Source organism: Nilaparvata lugens, chromosome X, assembly GCF_014356525.2.
Source record: "Nilaparvata lugens isolate BPH chromosome X, ASM1435652v1, whole genome shotgun sequence".
NCBI lineage: Eukaryota > Metazoa > Arthropoda > Insecta > Hemiptera > Delphacidae > Nilaparvata > Nilaparvata lugens.
The window spans coordinates 103,464,649-103,491,121 of NC_052518.1; the positions used below are offsets into that span (position 1 = coordinate 103,464,649).

General features: G+C 31.5%; 1 protein-coding gene across 1 annotated transcript in view; it reads left to right on the top strand.

The window, feature by feature from the left end:
• Window positions 1-26,473, top strand: part of LOC111049578 (protein diaphanous) — a 109,306-nt gene that overhangs the window by 38,858 nt on the left and 43,975 nt on the right. The window contains exons 4-6 of the mRNA XM_039442175.1: window positions 4,810-4,911; window positions 9,496-9,692; window positions 20,534-20,798. Of these exons, the coding sequence (XP_039298109.1) occupies window positions 4,810-4,911; window positions 9,496-9,692; window positions 20,534-20,798 (564 nt within the window). The remainder of the gene's footprint in view (window positions 1-4,809; window positions 4,912-9,495; window positions 9,693-20,533; window positions 20,799-26,473) is intronic.

Genomic DNA, 26,473 nt, shown 5'->3' on the forward strand with positions numbered 1-26,473 from the left:
ATCCTCATATGAATACCTTGGACGTCCCACTGCTCTCCTTCCTGCACTCTCACATTCACATACTGTTCTTTTTTGCAATCATCCCCCGTTCCCTGTACATGTCCATACCATCCCAACTGCCTCATTTCTATCCTTTCACTGACGTCTCTCATGCAAACTTCTTCCCTTACTCTATCCCTTCTTGTCTTTCCAACAGTTTTTCTATGGCACTTCATTTCCACTGTCCTTATCTTATTTTCATGAGATGATTTCCAGCTTGGACGACAACCTGAGTGGCCTGATATCAACTCTGCCGACTCTTGCCGATCTTGTTTATTTTTATGAATTTTCAGTTTATTTTTACTTTCCTTGCCCTACTACCATAGGTAAGGAAAAAGGAAAGTATTGCTTTCCAAAAAAAAATTAAGGTACCCTAATTTCAAGTTTTCTATACGTTTCAAGGTCCCCTGAGTCCAAAAACATGATTTTTGGGTGTGTGTGTGTGTGTGTGTGTCTGTGAACACGATAACTCCATTCCTAATCAACCGATTGACTTGAAATTTTAAACTTAAGGTCCTTATACCATGAGGATCTGACAATAAGAAATTAAATAAAATTGAATTCAAAATGGCGGAAAAAATGGCAGATAATTACTAAAAAACCATGTTTTTCACGGTTTTCTCGAAAACGGCTCTAACGATTTTCTTCAAATTTATACCATGGATAGCTATTTATATGCCCTATCAACTGACATGAGTCTCATTTCTGGGAAACTTGCAGGAGCTCCGTAATATTCTTGTGAAAAATGGCGGATAATCACTAAAAAACCATGTTATTCACGGTTTTCTCGAAAACGGCTTTAACGATTTTCTTCAAATTCATATCATGGATAGCTATTTATAAGCCCTATCAACTGACATGAGTCTCATGGGGTAGGTAGGTAGAGCAGTTCATAAAAAGAACACATAGTCGAGATATTTCATCTGTAGAACAGCTGTTTTGACGACTTTAAAAATCTGGTGTGGCGCACTCACACAACTTTCCTTGCTCATATTTGAAACTGCGATCAGACTTCTGTATATGTGTATATAAAATCGTTTTCAAAGTACTTTTTCTTTGTGTGAATAATTGTGAAATTCGATGATTTTTTTAGTCGTCATTTTTTCAAAGTCGTCAAAACAGCTGTTCTACAGATGAAATATCTCGACTATGTGTTCTTTTTATGAGCTGCGCTACCTACCTACCTCATGCACGAGAAGGAGGTTACTAAGTCAATTTCCCAAGGCTGGGGTGGACCCCCCATTGGTTTCCCAGAAAGGAGACTCATGCCAGTTGATAGAGCTGATAAATAACTATACAGGGTATGAATTTGAAAGAAATCGGTCAAGTTATTTTTGAGAAAATAATGAAAAACATGGTTTTTTAGTAATTATCCGTCATTTTTCTCGAGAATATTTCGGAGCTCCTGCAATTTTCCCAGGAAAAAACTCATGTCATTTGATAGGGCTTATGAATAGCTATCCATGGTTCAAATTTGAAGAAAATCGTTAAAGCCGTTCTAGAGAAAACCGTGAAAAACATGGTTTTTTAGTCATTATCCGCCATTTTTCTCAAGAATATTACGGAGCTCATGGAATTTTCCCAGAAATGAGACTCATGCCAGTTGATAGTGCTTATGTATTCATGGTATGAATTTGAAGAAAATCGTTAGAGCCGTTTTCGAGAAAGCGGTGAAAAACATGGATTTTTAGTCATTATCCGCCATTTTTCTCAAGAATATTACGGAGCTCCTGAAATTTTCCCCGAAATGAGACTCATGCCAGTTGATAGGGGTTATGAATAGCTATCCATGGTATAGATTTGAAGGAAATCGTTAGAGCCGTTTTCGAGAAAACCGTGAAAAACATGGATTTTTAGTCATTATCCGCCATTTTTCTCAAGAATATTACGGCGCTCCTGAAATTTTCCCAGAAATGAGACTCATGTCAGTTGATAGGGCTTATAAATAGCTATCCATGGTATAAATTTGAAGAAAATCGTTAGAGCCGTTTTCGAGAAAAACATGGTTTTTTAGTAATTATCCGCCATTTTTTCCGCCATCTTGAATTGGATTTTATTGAATTTCTTATTGTCGGATCCTCATGGTATAAGGACCTTAAGTTTAAAATTTCAAGCACCACAACACACACACACACACACACACACACAACACCACACACACACACACACACACACACACACACCACACACACACCACACACACACCACACACACACACACACACACAGACCAACACCCAAAAATGTGTGAGATTTGTTTTTGTATGGATCCGAGTTTATGACGATTAGCCAAACTATGACTACATAGTGTTTGATGCGATCCTTCCAGGGATGCCTGGTCATTGATCTAGACATGAGAAATATTATGGAAATTAAATTACCATAAGAACATCAGTAATTTTCCTGATAATAAATAAGTTCAACTCATCTCCTGAATCCCTTTCCTACTACAGCCAAGTTCAAAATTGAAGTTATCCAATTGAAGTTGTTTGTAGGATGAATTAGCAATTAACCTTGAATTATCATTAGAAATTATAAGCAAATCGTTTATAGTTGTAACCTGTATGTGTAAGTATTGTATGATTGAATATATGTGTATTGACATGGCCTTATGTACATTGTATCTTCTGGCTAAATAGAACTGATTGGTTGATACTGTATATTGATTTGAAAATTATCAATTATCAGGATAAATTATCAATTAACCTTAAATTATCATTAGAAATTATAAGCAAATAGTTTATAGTTGTAACCTGTATGTGTAAGTATTGTATGATTGAATATATGTGTATTGACATGGCCTTATGTACATTGTATCTTCTGGCTAAATAGAACTGATTGGTTGATACTGTATATTGATTTGAAAATTATCAATTATCAGGATAAATTATCAATTAACCTTAAATTATCATTAGAAATTATAAGCAAATAGTTTATAGTTGTAACATGTATGTGTAAGTATTGTATGATTGAATATATGTGTGTTGACATGGCCTTATGTACATTGTATCTTCTGGCTAAATAGAACTGATTGATTGTTACTGTATATTGATTTGAAAATAACATTTCATCGGAGAATCTATAATCATTCTATCAGGTAACACTTGAAAAGCACTCGAATTGTACTCAAATCATACTTGTAAAGTTCAAGAAAATATGCATATAAAAGGCATCAAAGCTCTCAATGAATATTCTCTCAACAGCAAGAGAAAATCATGAGACTATCTATAATGTTCCTGAAAAATACTTTGTGTAGGTGTAGAGGAATAATTCATTATAAATAATAATAATAATAATTTTTATTGCCAAAATTAATACATGTTAACATTTCATAATAGATAAAGTATAAAATAATTCTATTAATACCTTAGAGATAATTCGATAATGGAAATCAAATTTAAAAAAAGGAGAAATTTAAAAACAATTTAAATACACAATTGGCATCACCCAGCAAAGGAAAAATCCTGTCCGCTGAGTGAGAGCATCAATTCAAAACAAAATCAAGCCAATATAGAAAAAAGAAAAAGAAAGGAGTTAATAGTGAAAAATTAATTACAATATATTACTGATGTCAAAGAAAAATTTCTCAAATGCAACTGTAATTCCCCTGATAAAAGTTGTATTGGAGCAAGAATCTTTATGTTTTCCAATAGTCAATGTTTTAACACCTTTTATTGTTTCTATATATTTAAGACCTTGTTCTGCTACATTAAGGTAGGCGCACACAGATCGTCATCGGACGGACGGCACGCATCGGACGATTAGATTTGATGCATTGTTTTCAATTGGAGTGCGCATACCTATACGGATGCGGATAGGTATGCGCACTCCAATAATTGAAAACAATGCATCAAATATAATAATCCGATTTGTCCGATGCGTGCCGTCCGTCCGATGACGATATGTGTGCGTCTACCTTTGGAGAATTAGACCACTCCAATAGTTTCATTTTTAATTAAAGGATTAAGATGAACAGAAAAGAATAACAGTATTCTTCTCATTTGGCTTACATTATGTCAAAAGAATAAAACATTAATGTTTGACCAGAAAATGGAGTCAATGTTAATGACTGTAAGTATTATTTATCTTATCTCAAAAGAATCAAGGACTGAAACTTTTTCCTACGGCTCATTTCAATAACCAACTCTGAAACTATAGTTGAAAATGCTAGTTTGTCAACTAGTTGAAAATGCTAGTTTGTCAACTAGTTGAAAATGCTAGTTTGTCAACTAGTTGAAAATGCTAGTTTGTCAACTAGTTGAAAATGCTAGTTTGTTAACTAGTTGGAAAATACAACTTTTTTCTGTAGTAAGATTCAGGTTATAATATTTCAACCTAAACTTAATTTTCACCATCTCTTTGTACTCATAATTCTTTAGATCATCAAATCTGGAAAACTATGAATTATTAGTGAATATGAGCAAGTCAGTGGAAATTACTTGTGAGAATTAACACTTTGGATAACTGAATGGAAAGTACTTTGTGAATGACAAAAATTTAATACATTGTTATTGTCAACTTCAATTGATGAGGAAGGTTTCAATGAACTTTTCTACAGAGGGAGTCCATTGTGATATACAGAGAGACAGAATATTCCAATATTTGTAGATAATTTCCATTGTTATTCAGAGAGGCAAAATATTATAATATTTGTAGATCATTCAAGAAATTTATTTATAAATTGATGATATTGAGGTAGACTGTACTTTATTTCACGACGGTTATTTGAAATATTTTCCAAGATTTCATTGTTTATTTTTCTGTGTTTCAGGATGACATGAATTTATCTGAGGAGAGAAAGGAACCTCTTAGAGCTCAACCCACTATGAATAAGAAGAAAATGCTCATTAATCATTATAAGGGCCTAGTGCAAGTAAGTATCTTACCAAAAAAAGACAAAATATGATTTATGATACTGCATCAGTCGAAATATATAAATTTTACAAGTTTGTATTTCTTCAATGGTTCCAAATTTTCTAAAATAACTCAATATTATTCGTGACAAGTGGCAATTGAGTGGAATATTTCTAATCAATTTATTAATTCAAGCCATTTTAATTCTAAATTTATAGTTCTCATGTTCATTTTGCACTAAAATTTTATAAAAATTGTACACGTGAAATTTTAACCTTTTCTTGGACTTTGTCACCCATAAACATTTGGAAGAAAAATAGCACAAGGACTACCTTATTATTTTATCTATCAATGTGATTACATTAGTGTCATTTGCATTGTAAATAAATAAATGAAATGTAGTGATACTTATCCATAATGAAAAAACTAGAATATTGTCCAATATCAAGAATTTTTGTGATATTGTGAATTGTTTTGAGTTCATGATACACATTTTTTGAATTTGTGTTTCACGGATATCCAAAATTCTTTATGTAAAATATTCTACTAGTGTTTTCATCATAAAATACGATATTTTTACGATAACTGTTTAATCCTTTAATCCCTCGCAAATATTATAATATTTGTAGATAATTCAAGAAATAAATTGATGATATTGTTGACTGGTGCAAGAGGGAGACTCTTAATTTACAACGGTTATTTCAAATATTTTCCAAGATTTGAATTATTTTTCTTTGTCAATATTCTTGTTTTCAATAAATAAATAAATCTGTTTTTAGTGCTTCGGGTACATTTTAAACTATTAAGTTTATTTTTTTTCAATTCAAGTATCATCCCACGTTCAACATTCAACATATTCAACATTTATATTTTTATAAAATTTGTTGAATAGAAATTTATATTGTGGTATTCCACATGGTAATTTTCATGATTGGAAAAACAAAGTATTATTTTTGTCACATTCACATTTATTAGACTTGTACTCAGGTCTGCCGTTTCCTGTTGAAACCAACACATCTTCAGCTATAGTAAAGTACAGCTAAAGATGTGATTTCAACACGAAACTGCAGTCACGTTTGTTAATCTAATAAATGTGGATGCTACAAAAATAAAACTTTGTTTCTCCAATTTCTATTTTTCATCTGAAGTGATGGAGGATTCCATTAGATAGACTAGGTTAAATAATTATGTAGATTATACATTACTTTATTTGCTTGCATACACCCTAATCAATTCATAACAAATAGCAGTAGCCTATAACTAACTATTTCAACTACGATACTCGTAAAACTGTTGAATTGTCGGTCCCGGCTGAAGTATGACAGTCGTACGGCCCATTGACGGCTTAAATAATATATTCAGGCGGTGGGACCTTCCCGCAAGGGACTCCCCACCAACAAATGCCATACGAATTTACTTTTTTACGATACTCTGTTATAATATTGTCATTATACTGATATATTATTCATATTATCTACCATATATATAAATTGGCAGAGTTTGAATCCTCTGTTATTGGAAATGAATATCCAAGAATATCCTTTTCATTAACACTATTCCAAAAATTCAGCGATATCACCTTAAATTGTTGAGTGGTAGGAAGAAGAAAATCATACAATAATAAAGTAACAGTTGAAAGATGTACAGTAATTCAAACGCTTAAAATTTCTTATACTATTTATTTATTTATTTCATTTATCAATCCAATTACAAATCATATAGTATTGATTCAACTATTTCATTTTTTTATTTTTATTTAAGTTTTATTGTTTACATCAGCAATACAACAAAATAAAAAAAATATCTCATCTGATAGCCTACCTATAACTAACAATTTAAAGATACTATCATAGAGAAACAATAGCATAAGTAGATATCCCATGGTATAGGACGTTTATGTAGCAACTTTTACTGTTATCTCAAGCTGATAGTTCATGTAATTCTTTCCCGTGAAGCTGTGTGACACTGGTAGTCTCTCATAGTGTGCCGTTCATACACTTTCACCCCAACAAAACAGTAAAATTCGACAATAATCGGCTTGAGATAACAGTAAAATTTGCGACATAAACGCCCTATACCATGGGATATCTACTTACGCTATTATTTTTCTATGATACTAGGCACTTCTGAAAGGTTAATTTGGCAATATATCCAAATGTATCAATAATACAGTAGAAATTAACTTTAAACTTATAAGTACACAACTCATATCAACATTTTGGAATATTGTAACTGATGATGGAAATGCACCTTAACATTTTATGTGAGAACCGATGCAAACAGAAATACTATTCACAAAAGTACGAATTGTTATATGTTTTATTTATGATATGAATTATTATTATTAATTATGATATTATTGAACTATGGCCTGGTTTGTTAGGCACTAATTGAATGTAATCTACCATCAAATAAAATAATGTTATTAAAAATTAAATTCAAGACCTGGTTTCTAGGATATTTATTGGAACTAATGTACCATCAAATCTGTTTAAGACCTATAGATTTGATGATCCATTAGATTTAATACGTATTTAATTCAATTTATTTCACCAAAACACAGAAAACAGTACAAAGATGTGACAATCAGAATAAAAAGCAATGATTATTATTCTAAATATCTATATCAATTATCTGAAAAATACAGCTGGAGGTGAAGAACTACTGGCAGAAGTGAAACACTTGTTCGCCAGTAGGAGTAGAGACTTAACTGTTTCTAAATCTTAAACTAATAATTTAAAATGGAATCTTTTTATTTAAACAATGGTAAGTATATTCAAAATAAATGCTATCAATTGTGAATTGATCCTGACAGTAATGAATAGTTTTAAAAGCAGAAAAAATTTTGAACTCATAAAATACTAGTAGGTAACCCGTGCTTCGCAAGGGTCTATTTTAAAACTGCATAATGAAAACTTGACGTAATAAAAAATCGAAATTTGAGAATAGACCTATAACCATCCTCGGTTAATGAAGAGTCTATATGCAAAATTTCAAATTAATCAGTCGAGTATATTTCAGACGTGATGATGCGTCAAACATAATTCCCTATTCCTTACATATATAAGCCAGTTCTTTCCTTTATTATAGTATAGAAAACTGAAGAATACATAATACTTGGAAACCTCACAGAATCATATTGATTTTTCCAATACATCAATAAATTTTAGTTCGATTAGGATCCTCCTCAATTTGAATCAGGCAGTCTTTTGTTTTCCCAATTCCAAACAAAATACCTAAAATACCCGTTTCACTGGGAATTCGTGTCTGATAGTACATTATAACTGAAGAATATAAATTATTTCTTATTTTATTGTGATCTATTCATGTTTTTCTTATGAAATTCAATTATAGGCCTACAGCATGAAGACTGTCCAATTCATTTGTACTGGTGGCAAAATTTTACATTAAAAATAATTATTTGATAAAATCCAAGTTCAATAGTAATGAAAACAAATTCCTTCAAAAAATAATTGATAATAATACGTTTCGAGGGAAAAAATTAAGAACAAAAAAATGTGAAGCCTCGGGGATTCGAACCGAGGAACAATCGCTCCGTAATCAGGCCTTTTACCGCTGCGCTACATAGACGTTCGTAATTGGTAATCTTATAACCTGATCATAAATAGACACACTTTGGGCTATGAAACTTCATGTAGCCTACGGTAGCATAGATGAATTTCAACATTAATTCTGAAAAATCTAGAAGGAAAATTGAAATTTGGGCTTCCAGGTGCACGAGATTGATATTTTTAGAATCTATGTTCAAAATTTGGAGATCTAAATCATTCCCGTTTTTCCGGTATGCAATCCACAAGTTGACATGTTTTGATGCGAACAAACGAACACACGAACAAACACAACCCTACTCTCTCTTATTATATAGATTAAGATGGAAGTAATAAGTATCCAGTTTTTAATATTTATTGGAACAAACTTAATAGGTACACCGATGAGCTCGTTAGGTATGCAGTTTACAATCTTTGGAGCGATGTATACCAGCTGCTTACGAATGACCGTAAAATTAGAATCATAAGTAACATATCTATGTAGATTGTATTTTGTTCTATGAGTTACATTGATTCTTGAAAATGAACTTCTATGTTTATTGAAATATTTAAATATGCTAAGCACATAGAGTTGACGGATTGATATGACTCTCAGTTCACTGAATGCAGTTTTTGAAGGGAACAATATGGGTTTATTTAATATGGTTTTATGATCATTTTCTGTATAATGAATAGTGGTAACAAAAGAGTGTCATAAGTACCTCCCCAAACCACTTAGCCATAATTCAACAGAGATTGTACAATTGCAAAATAAAGCATTCTCAACTTTGATAAATCAAGTATCGACCTCAACTTATAAAAATTATAGGAGACAAGCCTTAGTTTATGGCATAGGTATTCAATATGCCTTCTCCACTTGAATCCCTCCTCGATTATCAAGCCCAAATATTTTATTTGACATATCTTAGAAGCCTACATTTAGAAATACTTTTCATACTACTTATGGCTCTACTATTTGCTTATGATACTTGTACAGCTCTCAATATTCATATTATTTATTTATGTGCTTCTACCATTTCTTTTATTTATTGCAGGAAAATAGAAACAAATTCGACAAACCGGCAGAGTACATTCAGTACCTTTCAACTCCGGACCTTAGTGTAAATAAGATGTACAACTGTATAGAATCGTTGAGAATCGCCCTAACTAACAATCCAGTTAGTTGGGTGCACGAGTTTGGCACAACGGGTTTGAAGCAGGTCTTATCTATATTGAACGAGTGCTATCGGAAGTGAGTAATCAAAAATTAAGTGATTGATTAATTTCATCCATATTTTTATTCATTATACAATTTTCTTCTTGTTTTTTACAATACAGTCGAACCTCTCTATAGCGAACCTCCACTTAACGAAATCCTCTACACAACGAATTTTTACCTCGTCCCTTGACATTTTAGAGTTTTGGCTGCTTATTTACCGCTACTTAACGAATTTCGGACCTCTCAACAACAAAGTTTTCTCTTCACTTCAACATACAAAATGTAGTGTGTATAGGAAGCAGACGATCATTTTCAAGGGATTGTTTAGATTCAGCAGAAAGGTCAATACTCAAAATAATGGAAATTTAGGTAGAGTTTAAATTGTAGTAAATTTAGAGTTTTGGCTGCTTATTTACCGCTACTTAACGAATTTCGGACCTTTCAACAACAAAGTTTTCTCTTCACTTCAACATACAAAATGTAGTGTGTATAGGAAGCAGACGATCATTTTCAAGGGATTTTTTAGATTCAGCAGAAAGGTCAATACTCAAAATAATGGAAATTTAGGTAGGCAGAAGATAGGGTGGTAGACAGTCAATAGAGGTTGAAACACATGTCGGAAATTGAATGCAAGTTACTGGAAATGTAGAATTCCAAGAACTTGCCATTCGTAGACCAGGCAGGTGAACGACTGGACTTTCTCATCCTTGCTTTTGCCACACATTTCAATAATATTATAGAACTCGCCATTTATGAATGAAGGGACGGGAATGCTGGATTTCCCCATCCTCCCACCATTTGCTTTTGTCTCAAATTTCAATTTTGTAAAATGTGTGACATTTCACAAAATGTCACTATCTACGTTCCCGATGTTATGTTCTTTGTACCATATTCATTTAATTACCGCCCGTGATATATTATAAGATCCATAAGATCATACCAGTTTTCTTGACAGAACAACCTCTCAATAACGAATACCTCTCAGCAGCGATTTTTTTCTCGGGACAACCGACTTCGTTATACAGAGGTTCAACTGTAATTTCATTTTATATACAGATGGAAATAACTGAGATATTGCAATTATTCAAATGCTAATGAATTAATTATTATTAAACGAAAATCCAAATTAAATGCTGTAATTCACCCCGAAGACTTCTACTACTGCAAATAGTGACAACAGGGTAAACAGCTAGATGGAAATTCGATTTTTTCCCGGGCTGACAAATAATTCTTGTATATAGGTGCACGTTATAATGGCAGTGGATAAAGATAGGAGAACAGCGTTGCCAATCCTCTGCCTTAATTAATTATATTTCTACAATGTCAAAAACAGATTTGGCACCATTGCGGAGCTAGAGAAGGATAGTACTACCTGATTTCACTTTCAAGTGACTTCAGATGGACATAAATTGGAAGATACATTTGTTCAAATGCTAATTAATAAATAATTATTGAACGAAAATCCAAATTAAATGCTGTAATTCACCCCGAAGACGTCTGCTACTGCAAATATTGACAACAGGGTAAACAGCTAGATGGAAATTCGATGAGCGCTACTATTCAAAAATTATTTGTCAGGGGTGAATTTTACAGCATTTAATTTGGATTTTTGTTTAATAATAATTATTAATCCATTTTGTATAACAAGTCTGGCAATGGATTTCCAGTGTATTGTTTACACTACACAAGATCTCAAAGAAATTGGAAATATATATTATGTCGGTATTTGAGAGCTCGGGATTTAGCTAAGTTCTAGACTTCAGACAGCTGGAGTCAAAAAAATTGGCTTTCCGAAACGGGGCGCAGTCGCAGTCCACGTTTGAATAAAATTTCGAAAAACTAGAAAATTTAACACAAAATAAAATGAAGAGAAAATAGTGTAAAGTTTCAGCTTTTTGATTTATTTAGAAATGTTTAATTTCGTCAAGGAAAAACTTTTCTAATTATAGAAATGAGAAAATGAAAACTGCGACTACTGTTATAAAAACTGCGACTATGCCCCGTTTTGGAAAGCTAATTTTCTGACTCCAGCTTTTTAAAGTCTAGAACTTAGCTAAATCTCGAGCTTGGAAACCGGCCCTATATGTGTTATGTATCTGTCATACGCTTAATAAGTAATAACTAAAATGTACTGTATACAGAAACAGTAAACTATATTACACTATATAGTAAGGTTCACACTATAATGGCAGTGGAGAAAGATAGGAGAACAGCGTTGCCGAGTCACTGCCTTGACACTGCTTTCTACAGAGGATAGTTGTATATCCTTTGTAATATCAACTGTTCAGTCTTGTTTAAAATAATCAATTATATTCTATACGTCAAGTAAAAATATTTTTCAATGTATGGATGATAAATTTTCAAAATTGAGATAAAATATTTTGGTAATGAATTATATTTCTATATTGTAAAAAACGATCTGGCAAATTTTATGTGCTAGAAAGGGATAGCGCTAACTGCTATGTCGAATGATAGACAAGGATAGCAATACCAATGTGAATCAAATACTGTCATTATAGCGTGGAACTCACTATAGATGACAAAGCACAGCTTGCCAATAAATATCGTCTTCTAGTGTGAAGGAATCACAGGTTCACGTTATAATGGCAGTGTTTGATTAGCAATGATATAGCTATCTTTGTCTATCATTCAACAAAGCGGATAGCGCTATCTCTTTCTCGCTTTGCTCTGTTGCCAGACCGTCTTTTAACAATGTAGAATTAATTATTAATTAACAAAATATTTATTCTTAATTATGAAAACTCATTATGAAATTATTGAAAAATATAGTTTCTTGCCCAATAAAATATGATATTGATTATTTTAAACGAGAATGAACAGTTGATACTACATCAATAAACCAATATCAGCTGAACCCTTAGACCAGTTATAGAATAGACACGGCCCATTGTATATTCATACTGAAAGTCGATGAAGCCAACATCTACTGCCATATCACCATATCGTGACGTCAGCATCGGATAGAAAACAATGTAAACAAAACACTTATTGACATGGGCTGCTTTTAAATTAATAAAACAAAATAAATCTTATAGCACCCTCTATTCTTTAAAAAAACTTTAAAATAGTTGAACAACTAGTTTCGGTTCACACCATCTTCAGGTTCTAAAATAAAATAAAATCCAATAACTGTTTACTAATTGATATAAAACGAACATGTGTTTAAATTCATATGACTAATTATTTCTGGTAAATTTGAATAAACTGCAAAATTGAATAGGAATAATTTAATAAATATAATCCAATTTGACTTAAATAATCCTATTTTTGATAAAATTAAAAGTGAATAAATTAAATTTAATAACTTTTACCAGAAATAATTAGTCATATGAATTTAAACACATGTTCGTTTTATATCAATTAGTAAACAGTTATTTAATTTTAGAACCTGAAGATGGTGTAAACCGAAACTAGTTGTTCAACTATTTTAATGTTTTTTTTAAAGAATAAAGGGTGCTATAAGATTTATTTTGTTTTATTAATGTGAACAAACTCTGCAGAAAAGTTTTCCATCCGATGATGACGTCACGATTTGGAGATATGGCAGTAGATGTTGGCTTCAGAGGCTAGACTTCCCAGCGTGTCTATTCTATCGTGTCTAAGGCTTAACCCAAGACATAACCTATGAACTTGAGTGTTGATAGGAAATGACATTGGGTAATACGGCGAGGCAGAACATCCGAGAGGATCTCTCTGCCGATATAAACCATAAGAATAAATAAATAAATAAGCTACCGTCTATAGAAGGCATTGACAAGACAGAGAATCGGCAACGTTGTTCTCCTATCTTTCTTCACTGCCATTATAACGTGGACCACACTATACGTTACAGAATTCACATGGAACAGGTCCCTGATATCTCTGATATATCTATCTAGAGAGATATCTGAGATATCTGTCCCTGATATTTTCCTCAGTAATAATTTATGATTAAATTTTGGACAAAAATTATCGTTATTTTGGCCTTGGTATCCGATTATTCCTATCCAAAAAGTAAGCACCTACTCCAATAAATTCGTGCAAAAACAATGGCCCTTACTTAGCAAATTAACTCTATTCTTATCACTCTCATTGATTGTTACATAAACAATAATTATCACAACTTTTCTTCTGTCCTTTACAACTTGAGCTTCCTCTTCTTTGAAAAGCTCTGACGTTTCATTTCTTTTGTATTCAGAGCAAATATTATGATTGCGATAAAATATGGAACAAAACTCCTCCAACTGATGTTTATAAAAGCAGCAATGAGCTAGAGTACAAATCCTGAAGTATTGTTCAATATTCATAACCTCATTTCGGACTTATCTAAATTAGGGAGAGAAATAGTACAAGTTTTTCTTAGTTTTTCTCTCCCGATCTATGCTTCATTGTAAAAAAGAATAAATGAATATTCGTTCTAGTATATTTGTTGAAAATCTCGTTCAAGCTTTGAAACGAATTGATTAGATATAATCAATTTACATGCTTGAAGTTCAGGCATGTAGCAACGAAAATCTCAAGTGCTTTCTAAATCATATGTGATGATGTCACTCCTATTCGTATTGAAGTACCTCTGAAAGGAACGAGATTTTGTAGTGATTAAATTTCACACTTGCATTGAAATTACTAGAGGGAAACGTGAATGAAATTAAGTTCAATTACAGCCACACTGTAATAATTATACTTTTAAGTGACTACAGATAGACATAAATTCGTATTGAAGTACCTCTGAAAGGAACGAGATTTTGTAGTGATTAAATTTCATACTTGCATTGAAATTACTAGAGGAAAACGTGAATGAAATTAAGTTCAATTACAGCCACACTGTAATGATTATACTTTTAAGATACTACAGATGGAAATAAATTGGAAGATGCATTTGTTGAAATGCTAATTAATAAATAATTATTATTAAACGAAAATCCCAATTAAATGCTGTAATTCACACCGAAGACTTCTGCTACTGCAAATATTGACAACAGGGTAAACAGCTATATGGATATTCGATTTGTTCCCGGGCTGACAAATAATTCTTGTATAGTAGTGCTCATCGAATCTCTATATAGCTGTTTAACCCTGTTGTCAATATTTGCTGTAGCAGAAGTCTTCGGGGTGATTTACAGCATTTAATTGGGATTTTAGTTTAATAATATTATTACTTTTGAGAGACAGTTATTTAATAATAATCAAGTTGAGTTTTTTTAGAGCTACTTGAAAGTTTAAATACAATGAATCACTAGCGCCTTTGTAAAATGAAATATATAAATCAAATAAAATATAATATTGTATTGTGTCTGAAATAAAATAATATAAAATATCTATATAATATAAATAATATAAGATACTAGTTATTCTCTGCATTTAATAAATCAAATTATTATGAAGGGAAGATGCAACTAACTATAAGAGAAGGTAAAATCTTCTTTAACATATGACCCTCATCCAATGACATGGAAGTCTAAAATTAGGTCCACGTTATAATGATAGTGTGTAATTTGCAATGGTATTGCTATCCTTGTCTATCATTCAACAAAGCAGATAGTGCTATCTCTTTCTCGCTTTGCTGTGTTGCCAGATCATCTTTCAACAATGTAGAATTAATAATTATTTAACAAAATTTTTTATCTTAATCATGAAAATTCATTATGCAATTATTGAAAAATATAATTCCTTGCTTAATAACATATAATTGATTATTTTAAACGAGAATGAACAGTTAATATTACATCAATAAACTTGTATCAGCTACCGTCTATAGAAGGCATTGATGAGACAGAGGATCGATCGGCAACATTGTTCTGCAATCTTTCTCCACTGCCATTATAACGTGGACCTCACTATAGTTTCATGTATTGTAAAGTTGATAACAGTTATTAATTCATTAGCATTTGAAAAAATATTTAAATTTGTACCAATATCAATATTGGTAGTATTTTAGTTGGAAGTATTTTTAAATTTGTAAATTTGTACCAATATCTTGGTACCTAATTTACATCTGTGAAATCTATTAGACTTAATAATAAATAGTTGAGTTGAATGAATATTGTTATTTATTATTTTACAAATGCGACTTTCTAGAAGTATTTTAAACCCAGGTTATGATGATGGAATGAATGATAATACAATTGAAGGTAGAGTTACATGAATAAAAATGAAAATGAACTTGTTCCATATGACTAAAAAGTTCTAATCTTTGACCTTAAAAGCAACGAAATAGTAAAGAAATATTAAATAAAATAATTTGTAAATTATGTTATTTGGCAGTAGTTTAATCAATTTGCTAGTGGATAAACGAATACTTCCTATACGGTTCAGTGAAATCTATTTCGAATTTATTTTTAATACTTTATCAGACTTATAGGGTCTAAAAGTTTTACGAAACAGATGTAGAGTACCCAACAAAGATTCAATATAAGGATGGATTATCACAGGAAATCCGGTATTCTAGTCTTTAAAATCTTTCTCGATCCAGTCCCTTGTTTCTCAAATGAACTATCATGGAAGCTCCAAATAGTAATATTTTCTGTTATCAATAATGAATTTTTGTGAAGTGATAATGAATTATTGTGAAGTGATAATTAATTATAATGAAGTGAAAAGTTCAAAGATGAAAATCTATTAATAAAACACTCAATGGTTTATCCAAAGTCAGCAATATTTATAGACTGTGAAACTAATTTTCAAGATTTGTAGTGCATTTTCTCATATGAATGATTTTTTTTCCATTGCTTTCATTAGTGACAGGACTTTTATCATGTAAGTCAACTTATTTGAATATTAATAGTGTCTTTTTGCTTGTTGTTTATTGTAGTAATTGTGATAACGTTTGTGAATTATTATTCAATACTTTGGATAGTATTTGCAGAAACTATCTAATTTTACAAATTAATATTTGTAAATACTTTCAAATTATCAGTAGAGAAACTTGTTCACTTTTATGCCACATTGTTTTCCTCTTTCATAAATAATTGATTTCAAATTCAAATTTATTTACAAAAAATGAATTTTTCGCCACACTGCACAGAAAGCAGCTGTTTTCCAGTCCCTACGTAGATCTGAAATACATTGTTTGCAGACGACTCTCGTCTGACGTCAGAACAGGTTTCTTTCTGGCTAAGGCCGGAAAGAGTACCCCTTTCCGGCCGCTAAATTCCAAGTGTGCTAAAACAGCTGATCAAAAAACTTTTCATTATTTGAGTTTATTATTCAATAATTAAAACATTTATAATAATATCATCTTATTGTCATCTGAAAGAATAAAAAAGATAAACTCAACCTCCCACATAATATTGAACATCATCTTTTAGGTTATTTAGACAAATCAGAATAAAAAATAAAAATACTTGGACAATTTCCTGATATTCAGATTACCTCAGATTTGCTAGAGCTATGACCTTCCACTTTTGCTTTCGGAAGTGCTTAATAAACAATTATTCTCATATATATTGTTTATTTTTCTGTGTGGCGAAAAATAGCGTTCTCACCACGGGCAAAATTTTTTTTCCGGCTCTCAATCTTTTCTAGTCCTCGGCCTACGGCCTCTGACTTGAAAACCGATTTCGAGCCGGAAAAGTCTCATTTTCGGACCTAGGTGCGAAAATATAGGTTGTTTTTTGTTACAAAAAAATTTTTAACAAAAATTTTTTCTCCTTCATAAATAATTTCTCCTTTTCATTTAAGTTTTTCTCCTTCATAAATAATTGATTTCAAATTCAAATTAATTTACAAAAATACAACAAATTTATTCATAGAGTTGTTTATTTATAGCAAACAATATAACTTATTACGTTCATGGATCCAGCTCAAATCTGATTGATAATGCATCGTTCTCACACTATCTTATTTATTATAAATTGACCTTTAATTGGAAACCGTCCAATTTTTCTCATGAATCAATTCAGTGTTTCATACACTAGTAAAGTTCGTGGAATGAATTTCTATTTCGGCAGTTTTAAACAGATAAAATGGTTATGTTACTTTGAATGTTATTACAAATATGCATTCATGCATTAAATTGCACATTTCGGATGTGTTTTGGTGTCTTATACATGTGTGTATTGAGTATGCCAATTGTGTATACATAGTGACTCGAACGTTACTCGTGATTATTTATACTATAGTGATTCGACTTTTGTATTTTATATTTATCATAACTCTAAGGATTGAAATGACATACAGGTAAAAATTTGTCATTTGTACAATATAGTTTTGATTATTTGTGTAGGTTATGATTTTATATTGTTGATTAGTTATTGCATATTTGAAGCATGAATAATTTGGGAAGATTAACTGAAACGTTTTATCTGTAGCCGAACTACAGTAGGCTATTGCCACTGTAGTGAGGTCCACGTTATAATGGCAGTGGAGAAAGATAGTAGAACAACGTTGCCGATCCTCTTCTTGTCAATGTCTTCTATAGACGGTATCTGATACAGGTTTATTGATGTAATATTAACTGTTCATTCTTGTTTAAAATAATCAGTGTTATTAAGCAAGAAATTATATTTGTCAATAATTTCATAATGAATCTTAATGGTTAAAATGAAATATTTTGTTAATTATGAATTCTACATTGTTAAAAGACGATCTGGCAACAGAATAAAGCGAGAAAGAGATAGCTCTATCCGCATTGTTGAATGATAGACAAGAATAGCAATGCCATTCCTAATCAAACACTGCCGTTATAACGTGGACCTCACTATAGTACGTTAATTCATGTGTGTTTCATTGAGTGAGCATTGAGTATTATTTTCAATACTCCATATGTTTAAGAGCATGCGTTAATCACGTGGGCAATATCTTATTACTGCTGATATTTTTTCAAACTCTCTTTTCTTGATCAATAGGATTATAAATTATGTGCTATAACATGATTATTTATCAATTATCATTATTTACCTTACAAATTTAGTTTTAAAAATACTGTTGACAGTCGCTGTCAAAGTACTGTTGCCAGATATCAAAGAATTCAGAGAGTTACAGAATCAAGCCTTGACGTATTCGACAGCGACTGTCAACAGTATTTTGAAAATTAAATTTGGAAGTTGAATAATGATAATTTTGTTATGTTATAACATATAAATAATTTATGTACCTATTGATCAAGAAAAGAGCTTTGAAAATTATAAATTTCTCTTGCTAGTTGTCTTATATCAATGAGTTATTTTTTTCAAATATTTGACAGAATAAGACATTGATGTTATCAATACCACTATAGTTGTTCAAAATTAATTTAAACAAAAAATAGAATTAATTAATATAGTGGTATTGACAACATCAATGTCGTTTCCTTTCAATTATGGAGAAATACAATCAAATTATCTTCCAAAATTATGTCAACATTATCTCCTTTAAATGTTGCCTTAAGAGGTGGCTTATTGAAATTTGTAGGGACGCCGCATCGCGGCTCATCCAATCCGCCTATATCCATTCAATATCACCCCTTTTTATCAATGTTCGACAGGATATACAGGAGTCTGTATGTCTCTTAAAATTGTTCAGTGCCGCATAAATACTAAATTTTTTCAATACCATGTATTTTTTCAATACTACAGGAATTTAAGGTCAATAGCATTGAGTGCTCTTCGCATCCTACAAAGACGCTTTTTTTTCTGCCTTATACTTATTCTATTATTTTATTATTTATTGTAAAAATCTTTAACTGTTATTGTTGCTATAATTCAGTTCACGGAACTCATCGCCAACACGCAGACTTGTTGTCTTTGTGGGGAATATTCACTGTGTGTACTTTTTTGTCTCAGCTGCTGTATTTTTTATTTGTGAATAAGATTATTTTATGATTTGATTTGATTAGAAATATAGTGGTATTGACAACACCAATTTCTTTATTCTTTCAAATACAGTGGTACTGACAACACCAATGTTTCAGGGTGTTTCAGAGAAACGGGAAATTTTGAAAGTTGAATAATTTCAAGAAAAAAAATCTTCAAATAAAGTTTTTCATATCATTCAATAGTAGAAAGATGTCATCTTCAAAAAATAGATGTTACGGTATTATTTATTCTAAAATGGCATTATTTCTACGATTGAATGACATGAAAAACTTTATTTAAAGATTTGTTTCTCTTGAAATTATTCAACTTTCAAAATTTCCCGTTTCTCTGAAACACCCTGAAACATTGGTGTTGTCAGTACCACTGTATTTGAAAGAATAAGAAATTAATTTTGATCAAATATAGTGATATTGACAACATTGTCAATAAGACCTAGTGGTCTTATTGAATTGGAATTGAAATTTTATTCACAACACTGACATATTTTACAAATATTTTTACAATGCAATCATTATAAGGAAACAGTGTCATGATGGAAAAAAAAGAAAAGAACTTGAGTAGCTTAACAGCTGTGATTGAAGTTCTACACTATTGTTATTGTACATTATGATATGAACGAGACAGTCACTTGATTTTGGTAACTAAAATAAAATAAAAAAGTCTTTTTGCAATTTCACTCAAACAGAATTAGAGCAATAGTAAAAAACAAATAAGAAATAATAATAAAACCTGAAAAAAACAAATAAAATATAATTTCCTGAAGTACCTAAACATCTATACAATAAATATATAACATAAAAAGAATAAATGAATAAATAAATAAACCTCTGTCACCAGTCAAATTTTTAACAATTGAGTCTAAAACCAGTCAAATTGAGCAAATAAGTAAAATAACAAATAAAGGCAAAAGTTAAATTTAGTACAAAATTGTTTGAAATACTACAAGGAAATACTGAGGGAGAAATACTATCAATTCAATAAAACCGATTTACGCGGGGAAAAAATGAAGAAAAACTTGTTTCAACAATTCAAATGCTTCATTCAAACATAAAATAATTTGAATTTTATTGTGATTTGCAGTGACAGCCGCTACGACCGGATACAATGCGAGTGCCTGCGATGTCTGCGAGCGATCATGAACAACACAGTAGGTCTGAAGCAGATGTTCGGCCAGAAAGAAGCGTTGACGGTTGTGGCCAGGTCGCTGGATCCGTCCAAGCCGTCCGTCATGCTGGAAGCCGTCAAGATGCTGGGTGCCGTCTGCCTGGTGCATGACTGGGAGGACGATGGGTTCTCCGGTCACAAGAAGGCCATTGAAGCGATTACCATGAGCGGCGAACTCAAGGTTAGGTTCCATTCTTGCAACTCTTCAATTCAATCAATTAATAATCAGGGTGGTCACCTACCGGGAAAACCGGGAGAACCATCAATCCCTCATGATTTTACCATAGAGAAACAATAGCATAAGTAGATATCCCATGGTATAGGCTGTTTATGTCGCAACTTTTACTGTTATCTCAAGCCGATAGTCCACGTAGTTCTTCCCCATGAAGCTTTGTGACGCTGGTAGTCTCTCATATTGTGCCGTTCATACACTCTTACCCGGTAAAAACAGTAAAAATCGACAATAATCCTCAGTAATCAGCTTGAGATAACAGTAAAAGTTGCGACATAAACGCCCTATACCATGGGATATCTACTTACGCTATCGTTTCTCTATGATTTTACTAACCGGGAAAAATACCTTGAATTCCTCATGCATTTTTCCAATTACCCATGAATAGAATGAATACAAGCAGGTACAGAATCAAGAGAATCTTTTGCGCTGGAGCCCATAGTTGAATTTTTGGGCTCTGAAAAAGTCTCTGAAAAGTACAGAACATTTCTTGAATGTACATTAAGTGAGCATATTTTGTAAATATTTCATAAAAATAAATGTAATAGAAGTTGCTTACGGTAGATTATTCACTGTACCTATGTCAAGAATAGATGATATTATTATTATTTTTTTTAAACATCTTTATTGTCCATAAAAACAAAATACAAAATAAAAAAACTTACAAAAGAAATATTCTAGATTATAATATTATGCTATTTTACAAATAAATTAAAATTACATGGCACCACCCAGCAAGGGCAAAACCCTGACCGCTGAGTGAGAGTATCAGCTTTTTAGACAATATAACAATTTATTTATTAATAATCAAAGCTACAAAAAATCGAAGTTAACAATAAATTACTAGTAATTATAATATTTGACTGATGTCGAAGAAAAATTTTTGTATCACCCACTTATTTATCTGTTCCATCCTCTGTCTACCCCTATAAGAAAGATATTCTGACAATGCATTTGGCATGATATTCATTATTTTTGAGCTAAGATACCCCAATTGTCTTCGCACTATTGTCAAATCTGAATAGTTAATATTATAAATGTTATGAGATGTAACTCTCAGGTTATACATAGAAACGTTATTATTCACTGTAAATTCATCCTTCCTCATCCATGCATAGTAGAGAAGTTTCTTTATATAAATTTGACGTACTGTCATCACTTTAAATTCGGCAAATGTTTCACTACTAGAAAAAACCCTTGGCTTATTAAGAATTGCTTTTATTATCATTTTTTGAAATGTAAAAATTTTATTCATGAAAACATCATACGCTCCTCCCCATACCACTAACCCATATTGCAGCACCGATTGAACATAGGCAAAGTCAAGGACCCTAAGTAATTTAATGTCTAATATTTTACGGACTTTATAAAAGATAAAGGAAATAAATTTTAAGCGTTTACAAATATATTCTATATGAGGCACCCACTTAAGGTTACAATCAACCATGATGCCCAGATACTTTATAGATTTTTCATTTTTTAGTTGAGGACATGCACAATCCTTCCATTTCTCAAAATCACAATTGTATGTATTTTTAAATTCATAGCATCATTTGGTTGACCAACTATTGTAGGAGAAAATGTATATATTTAGTTTTTGATGTATTTATACTCAATGTATTAATATCAAGCCATTGTTTAACAATGGATATTACTCTTTCTGCTCTCGAGTACGTCTCTAACCATGAGCGGTCCTTAACTATTACAGCCGTATCGTCAGCAAAGGAAATTATTTTCGAACTTTCAATATTTAGTTTAAAGATGTCGTTGATATAGAGTAAAAATAAAATCGGGGACAAGACGGTACCTTACCGTCTTATTAAACATAATGGTAGCATACCATTATGCTACTATAACTTATTGTTTTCATAAATTTCAATTAATTTAGTAAAGAAGTATTCAGTAACATATTTTATTAGTAAACTTCCTATAATTTTACGTTAGCCTATGCTTTTTAAAATGCTTCTTGATCTACTGATAACAGTTCCTCTGGTGCAATCATAAAGTTTTTATGGTCTAAAGGTGTAACTGAAGACTGTTGGCATTTACATTGGAAGTACATTTCACATTAATTTCTGGTTTCAATCGATTTGTTAGCTTATTTTGAGTATAAAAGAGTGAAAAAATTTGGCGCTCCCTTATCGTGTATTTTAAAATGATCATTTTTTAGTCATTATATAAATCAATTACATTTTAAAATTAAATATATTATATTTGATAGAATGATCATTAATAAATAATTATAATAAAACTCATTGATAATGAGTCATAATATAAATCAATTACATTTTAAAATTAAATATATTATATTTGATAGAATGATCATTAATAAATAATTATAATAAAACTCATTGATAATGAGTCATAATATAATCAATTACATTTTAAAATTAAATATATTAACTCCATAAATAAATATTAAATAAATATTACATAAATATTAAATATATATACTGTTGCCTCCATGAATAAAATTATTTATTTATTTAATTATTTATTTATTTATATTGATGGCTTCATTCTCTCTGGAATGAGACTTTCTTCAAGGTTTAAAGTCACCAACAGCCGGAATCGGCTATGGTTCTGTAAATACATATATATGGCTTCATTAGTAGAAGTGTGACTCAGAATACATAATGAATGTTGAAATGTATCGATAACTTTTATATTGTAGTCTATTTTTGTGGGGAATTTTTCGTTTTTCAACTACTCACTGAGTGTTTAAAATGGACCCTGTTCGAAAGCACTCCACACAGATGAGTAGTTAAAAGAACGTACTAATTCCTCACAAGGATAGACTGTAGTGTCAAAAATTATCAATATATTTGGAAATTTAAATACGTTATTCGCAATTCATAATGGAAAATCAAACTGAAGATTTACATAATAAATTATTTACGAATGTATCTTGTTCCTCAAATACCGGAACTCTACCTGTAAAATTTGAAATTTTACTCTGGAAAACCGGGAATTACTCATGAATTTTTTATTTTAAAATGGGTGGCCAGCCTGATAATTTTATCCAATTCAACACAAAAGAAAACAAAAAAATCACAATCAAAAATAAGTTTCCAATAAAATACAAAAACATGCTCCATGGTGGGGTGTGCTGAAAAGAAAGAAAGGAGGAAAAATACCTAGCCAACTATGGTTTCCCATGTAATAGGCAGGTAGAGGGTATAAAAGTAAGGAATGAAGGGTGTAAAGAGGAGTGGAAAAGAGAAGAAGACAGGAAAAAAGAGAGAAAAAATATGAGCAAAATTTGTAAGCGAGTCCACTTTTAACAAATGTATCTAAAAGAAAATTCCTTGCAAACAGCAGTTAGAGCAGAAATCTCGAGACTCATACGTCGATATGGAAGAAAAAATTACTGTAGGTCTAGGCTTTTATTTCTAGTTTAGTTTTTCTATTAATCTTTGAGTCTATGAGGAAGTTGTCCGGAATAAGGTTTATTATTTTAGTGCTCATATAGATCAATTCAATTCAATAATTCTTTATTGTCGTATACAGTGCACAAGAATACATACATAAATATTTTTACGTTCATTATTTACATCAATTCAATATGCGATTGAGGCATGGGGTGGAACTTATGACACCCATTCAAATAAAATCTTCACTTTACAAGAACATTAAATTTTGATTAGGGCAGCCCAAAGTAAGACTTCACCCTAGTAGGCAATTATTTGATGACCTTGATGTATCGAAACATAGGCAAACACTTTATAATAATACCTACTATACCTTAACAGAACCTGGTTCCGTGGCTTCCATATCTTCAGGTGTTTTGTTTTACGCTAGACAGTAGACAGTGTCACTAGACAGTAAGGCTCAACTCACACTTACGCGACTCAAGTCGACAAGAGACTGCGACTCTAGTCTCTTCTCGAAGCAGCATGTGTTTTCAAATGGTGACACTCAGACCAGTCGATTCTAGTCTCCGCGACCTCACGACTGTGAAACTGAGTCGAGCGTCGACTCGACATGTTGGTCGAGCCTCGACTTGAGTTGCGTAGTACCGTGCATTTTTAATGAAAGTGAGGTTATGTTTTATGAAAGTGATGTTTTATCACTTTAGATAAGACAATAATAAGCATTAGAGAAAACAATATATTCATAATAATCATTATAGAATTTTTTACATGAGAAGTAGTGACGAATTGGATCTCATATTTTTAATAAAGTAAGGTTAGAAATGGAGTGGCATGGAACTGAAGTAGTGACAATGAGCAAGAAAGTCGTAAGGTCGAGAGACTCGAGTATCCTCGACTGGAGTCGTAAGATTTGAGTCGAGTATCCTCGACTGGAGTCGTACGATTTGAGTCGAGTATCCTCGACTGGAGTCGTACGATTTGAGTCGAGTATCCTCGACTGGAGTCGTACGATTTGAGTCGAGCTAGTGGGAGTTGAGCCTAAGTTGTAAACAAAACAGCTGAAGATGTGGCTGATGAAGCCAGGAAACCAGGTTCTGTTTATATTATACTAGCAAGTAACCCTGCTTAAAAACTTGACCTACTGAAATCTTGAAGACTCTGAAATAGGCCTATAACTATCCTCGGTAAATAAGGAATCTATATTCAAAATTTCAAGTTAATCAATCCAGTAGTTGAGACGTGATGATGCGTCATACGTGAATCTCCTATCCCGTACGTGTATAACTAAATTTTCCTTTATTATATTAATAATAATAATATTACTGTGGGTGATGCCCACATAAGCTCTTAGGCTTGTGCGTGGGTAATGAGTGACAGGGATGATGATAAAATATAACGACTACTTTTTAGGTAGTCGGGACCGACGGCCTATCGTCTCCTCCGAAAGACGGGGTGGCCGTATCTATGTGATTGTGCTGTGGTCAAAAACTTTTGCCCCGGTCGAGATTCGAACTCGGGTTCTCTTGATTAGTAGACCGGCGCGTTATCACGCACTCCAACGAGCCACCCGATTATAGATCATAATAATAAAAGTGGTTGACAATTTCAATTTCAAATCAAATAAAATTTGTTGCCAAATTCATATAAATAATTCACAAAACATGGAAAACAAAATTCAGTTTCATACATTAGAAATTTACTAACAAAAATACAAAAGCTTTTATTGAAACTAAATAATAATAAAATATATAATATTTGGCGCTGCAAGCAAAACAAAGTTTGTGCGCTAGCAACGAGCATTCAGTAAGCACTCCAATTTTAGAAAACTAGAAAAAAAGTAACTGTAGAAACAAAAAAATTAGCAAACATTTTAAACAAAAAAATAGTATACACTTTTAAAAAAGAAAAACATGATAGTGGAGTAGTTCATAGTATAAACATGAACGTAAACGAAATATAATTCGTTGAACAAATATTCATTTTGATATAATTATCAAGAGTTTGAAATTAGTGCAGGATAACATTATAATATAATTATAATTTATATTATAAATTGGGTTCAGTTTGAGAGACAACTTACAATAGTAAAGGGGGAAATAATTAATTTGAATCAGTGCAGGATAACATTATATAAATTGAATTTAGTTTGATAGACAACTTTCAGATAGTAAAGGGGGAAATAATTTGAATAAAACATGATAATAAAGAATTGATGAATGCCTTTTTGTGTTCTTGAATGCCTTTTTGTAT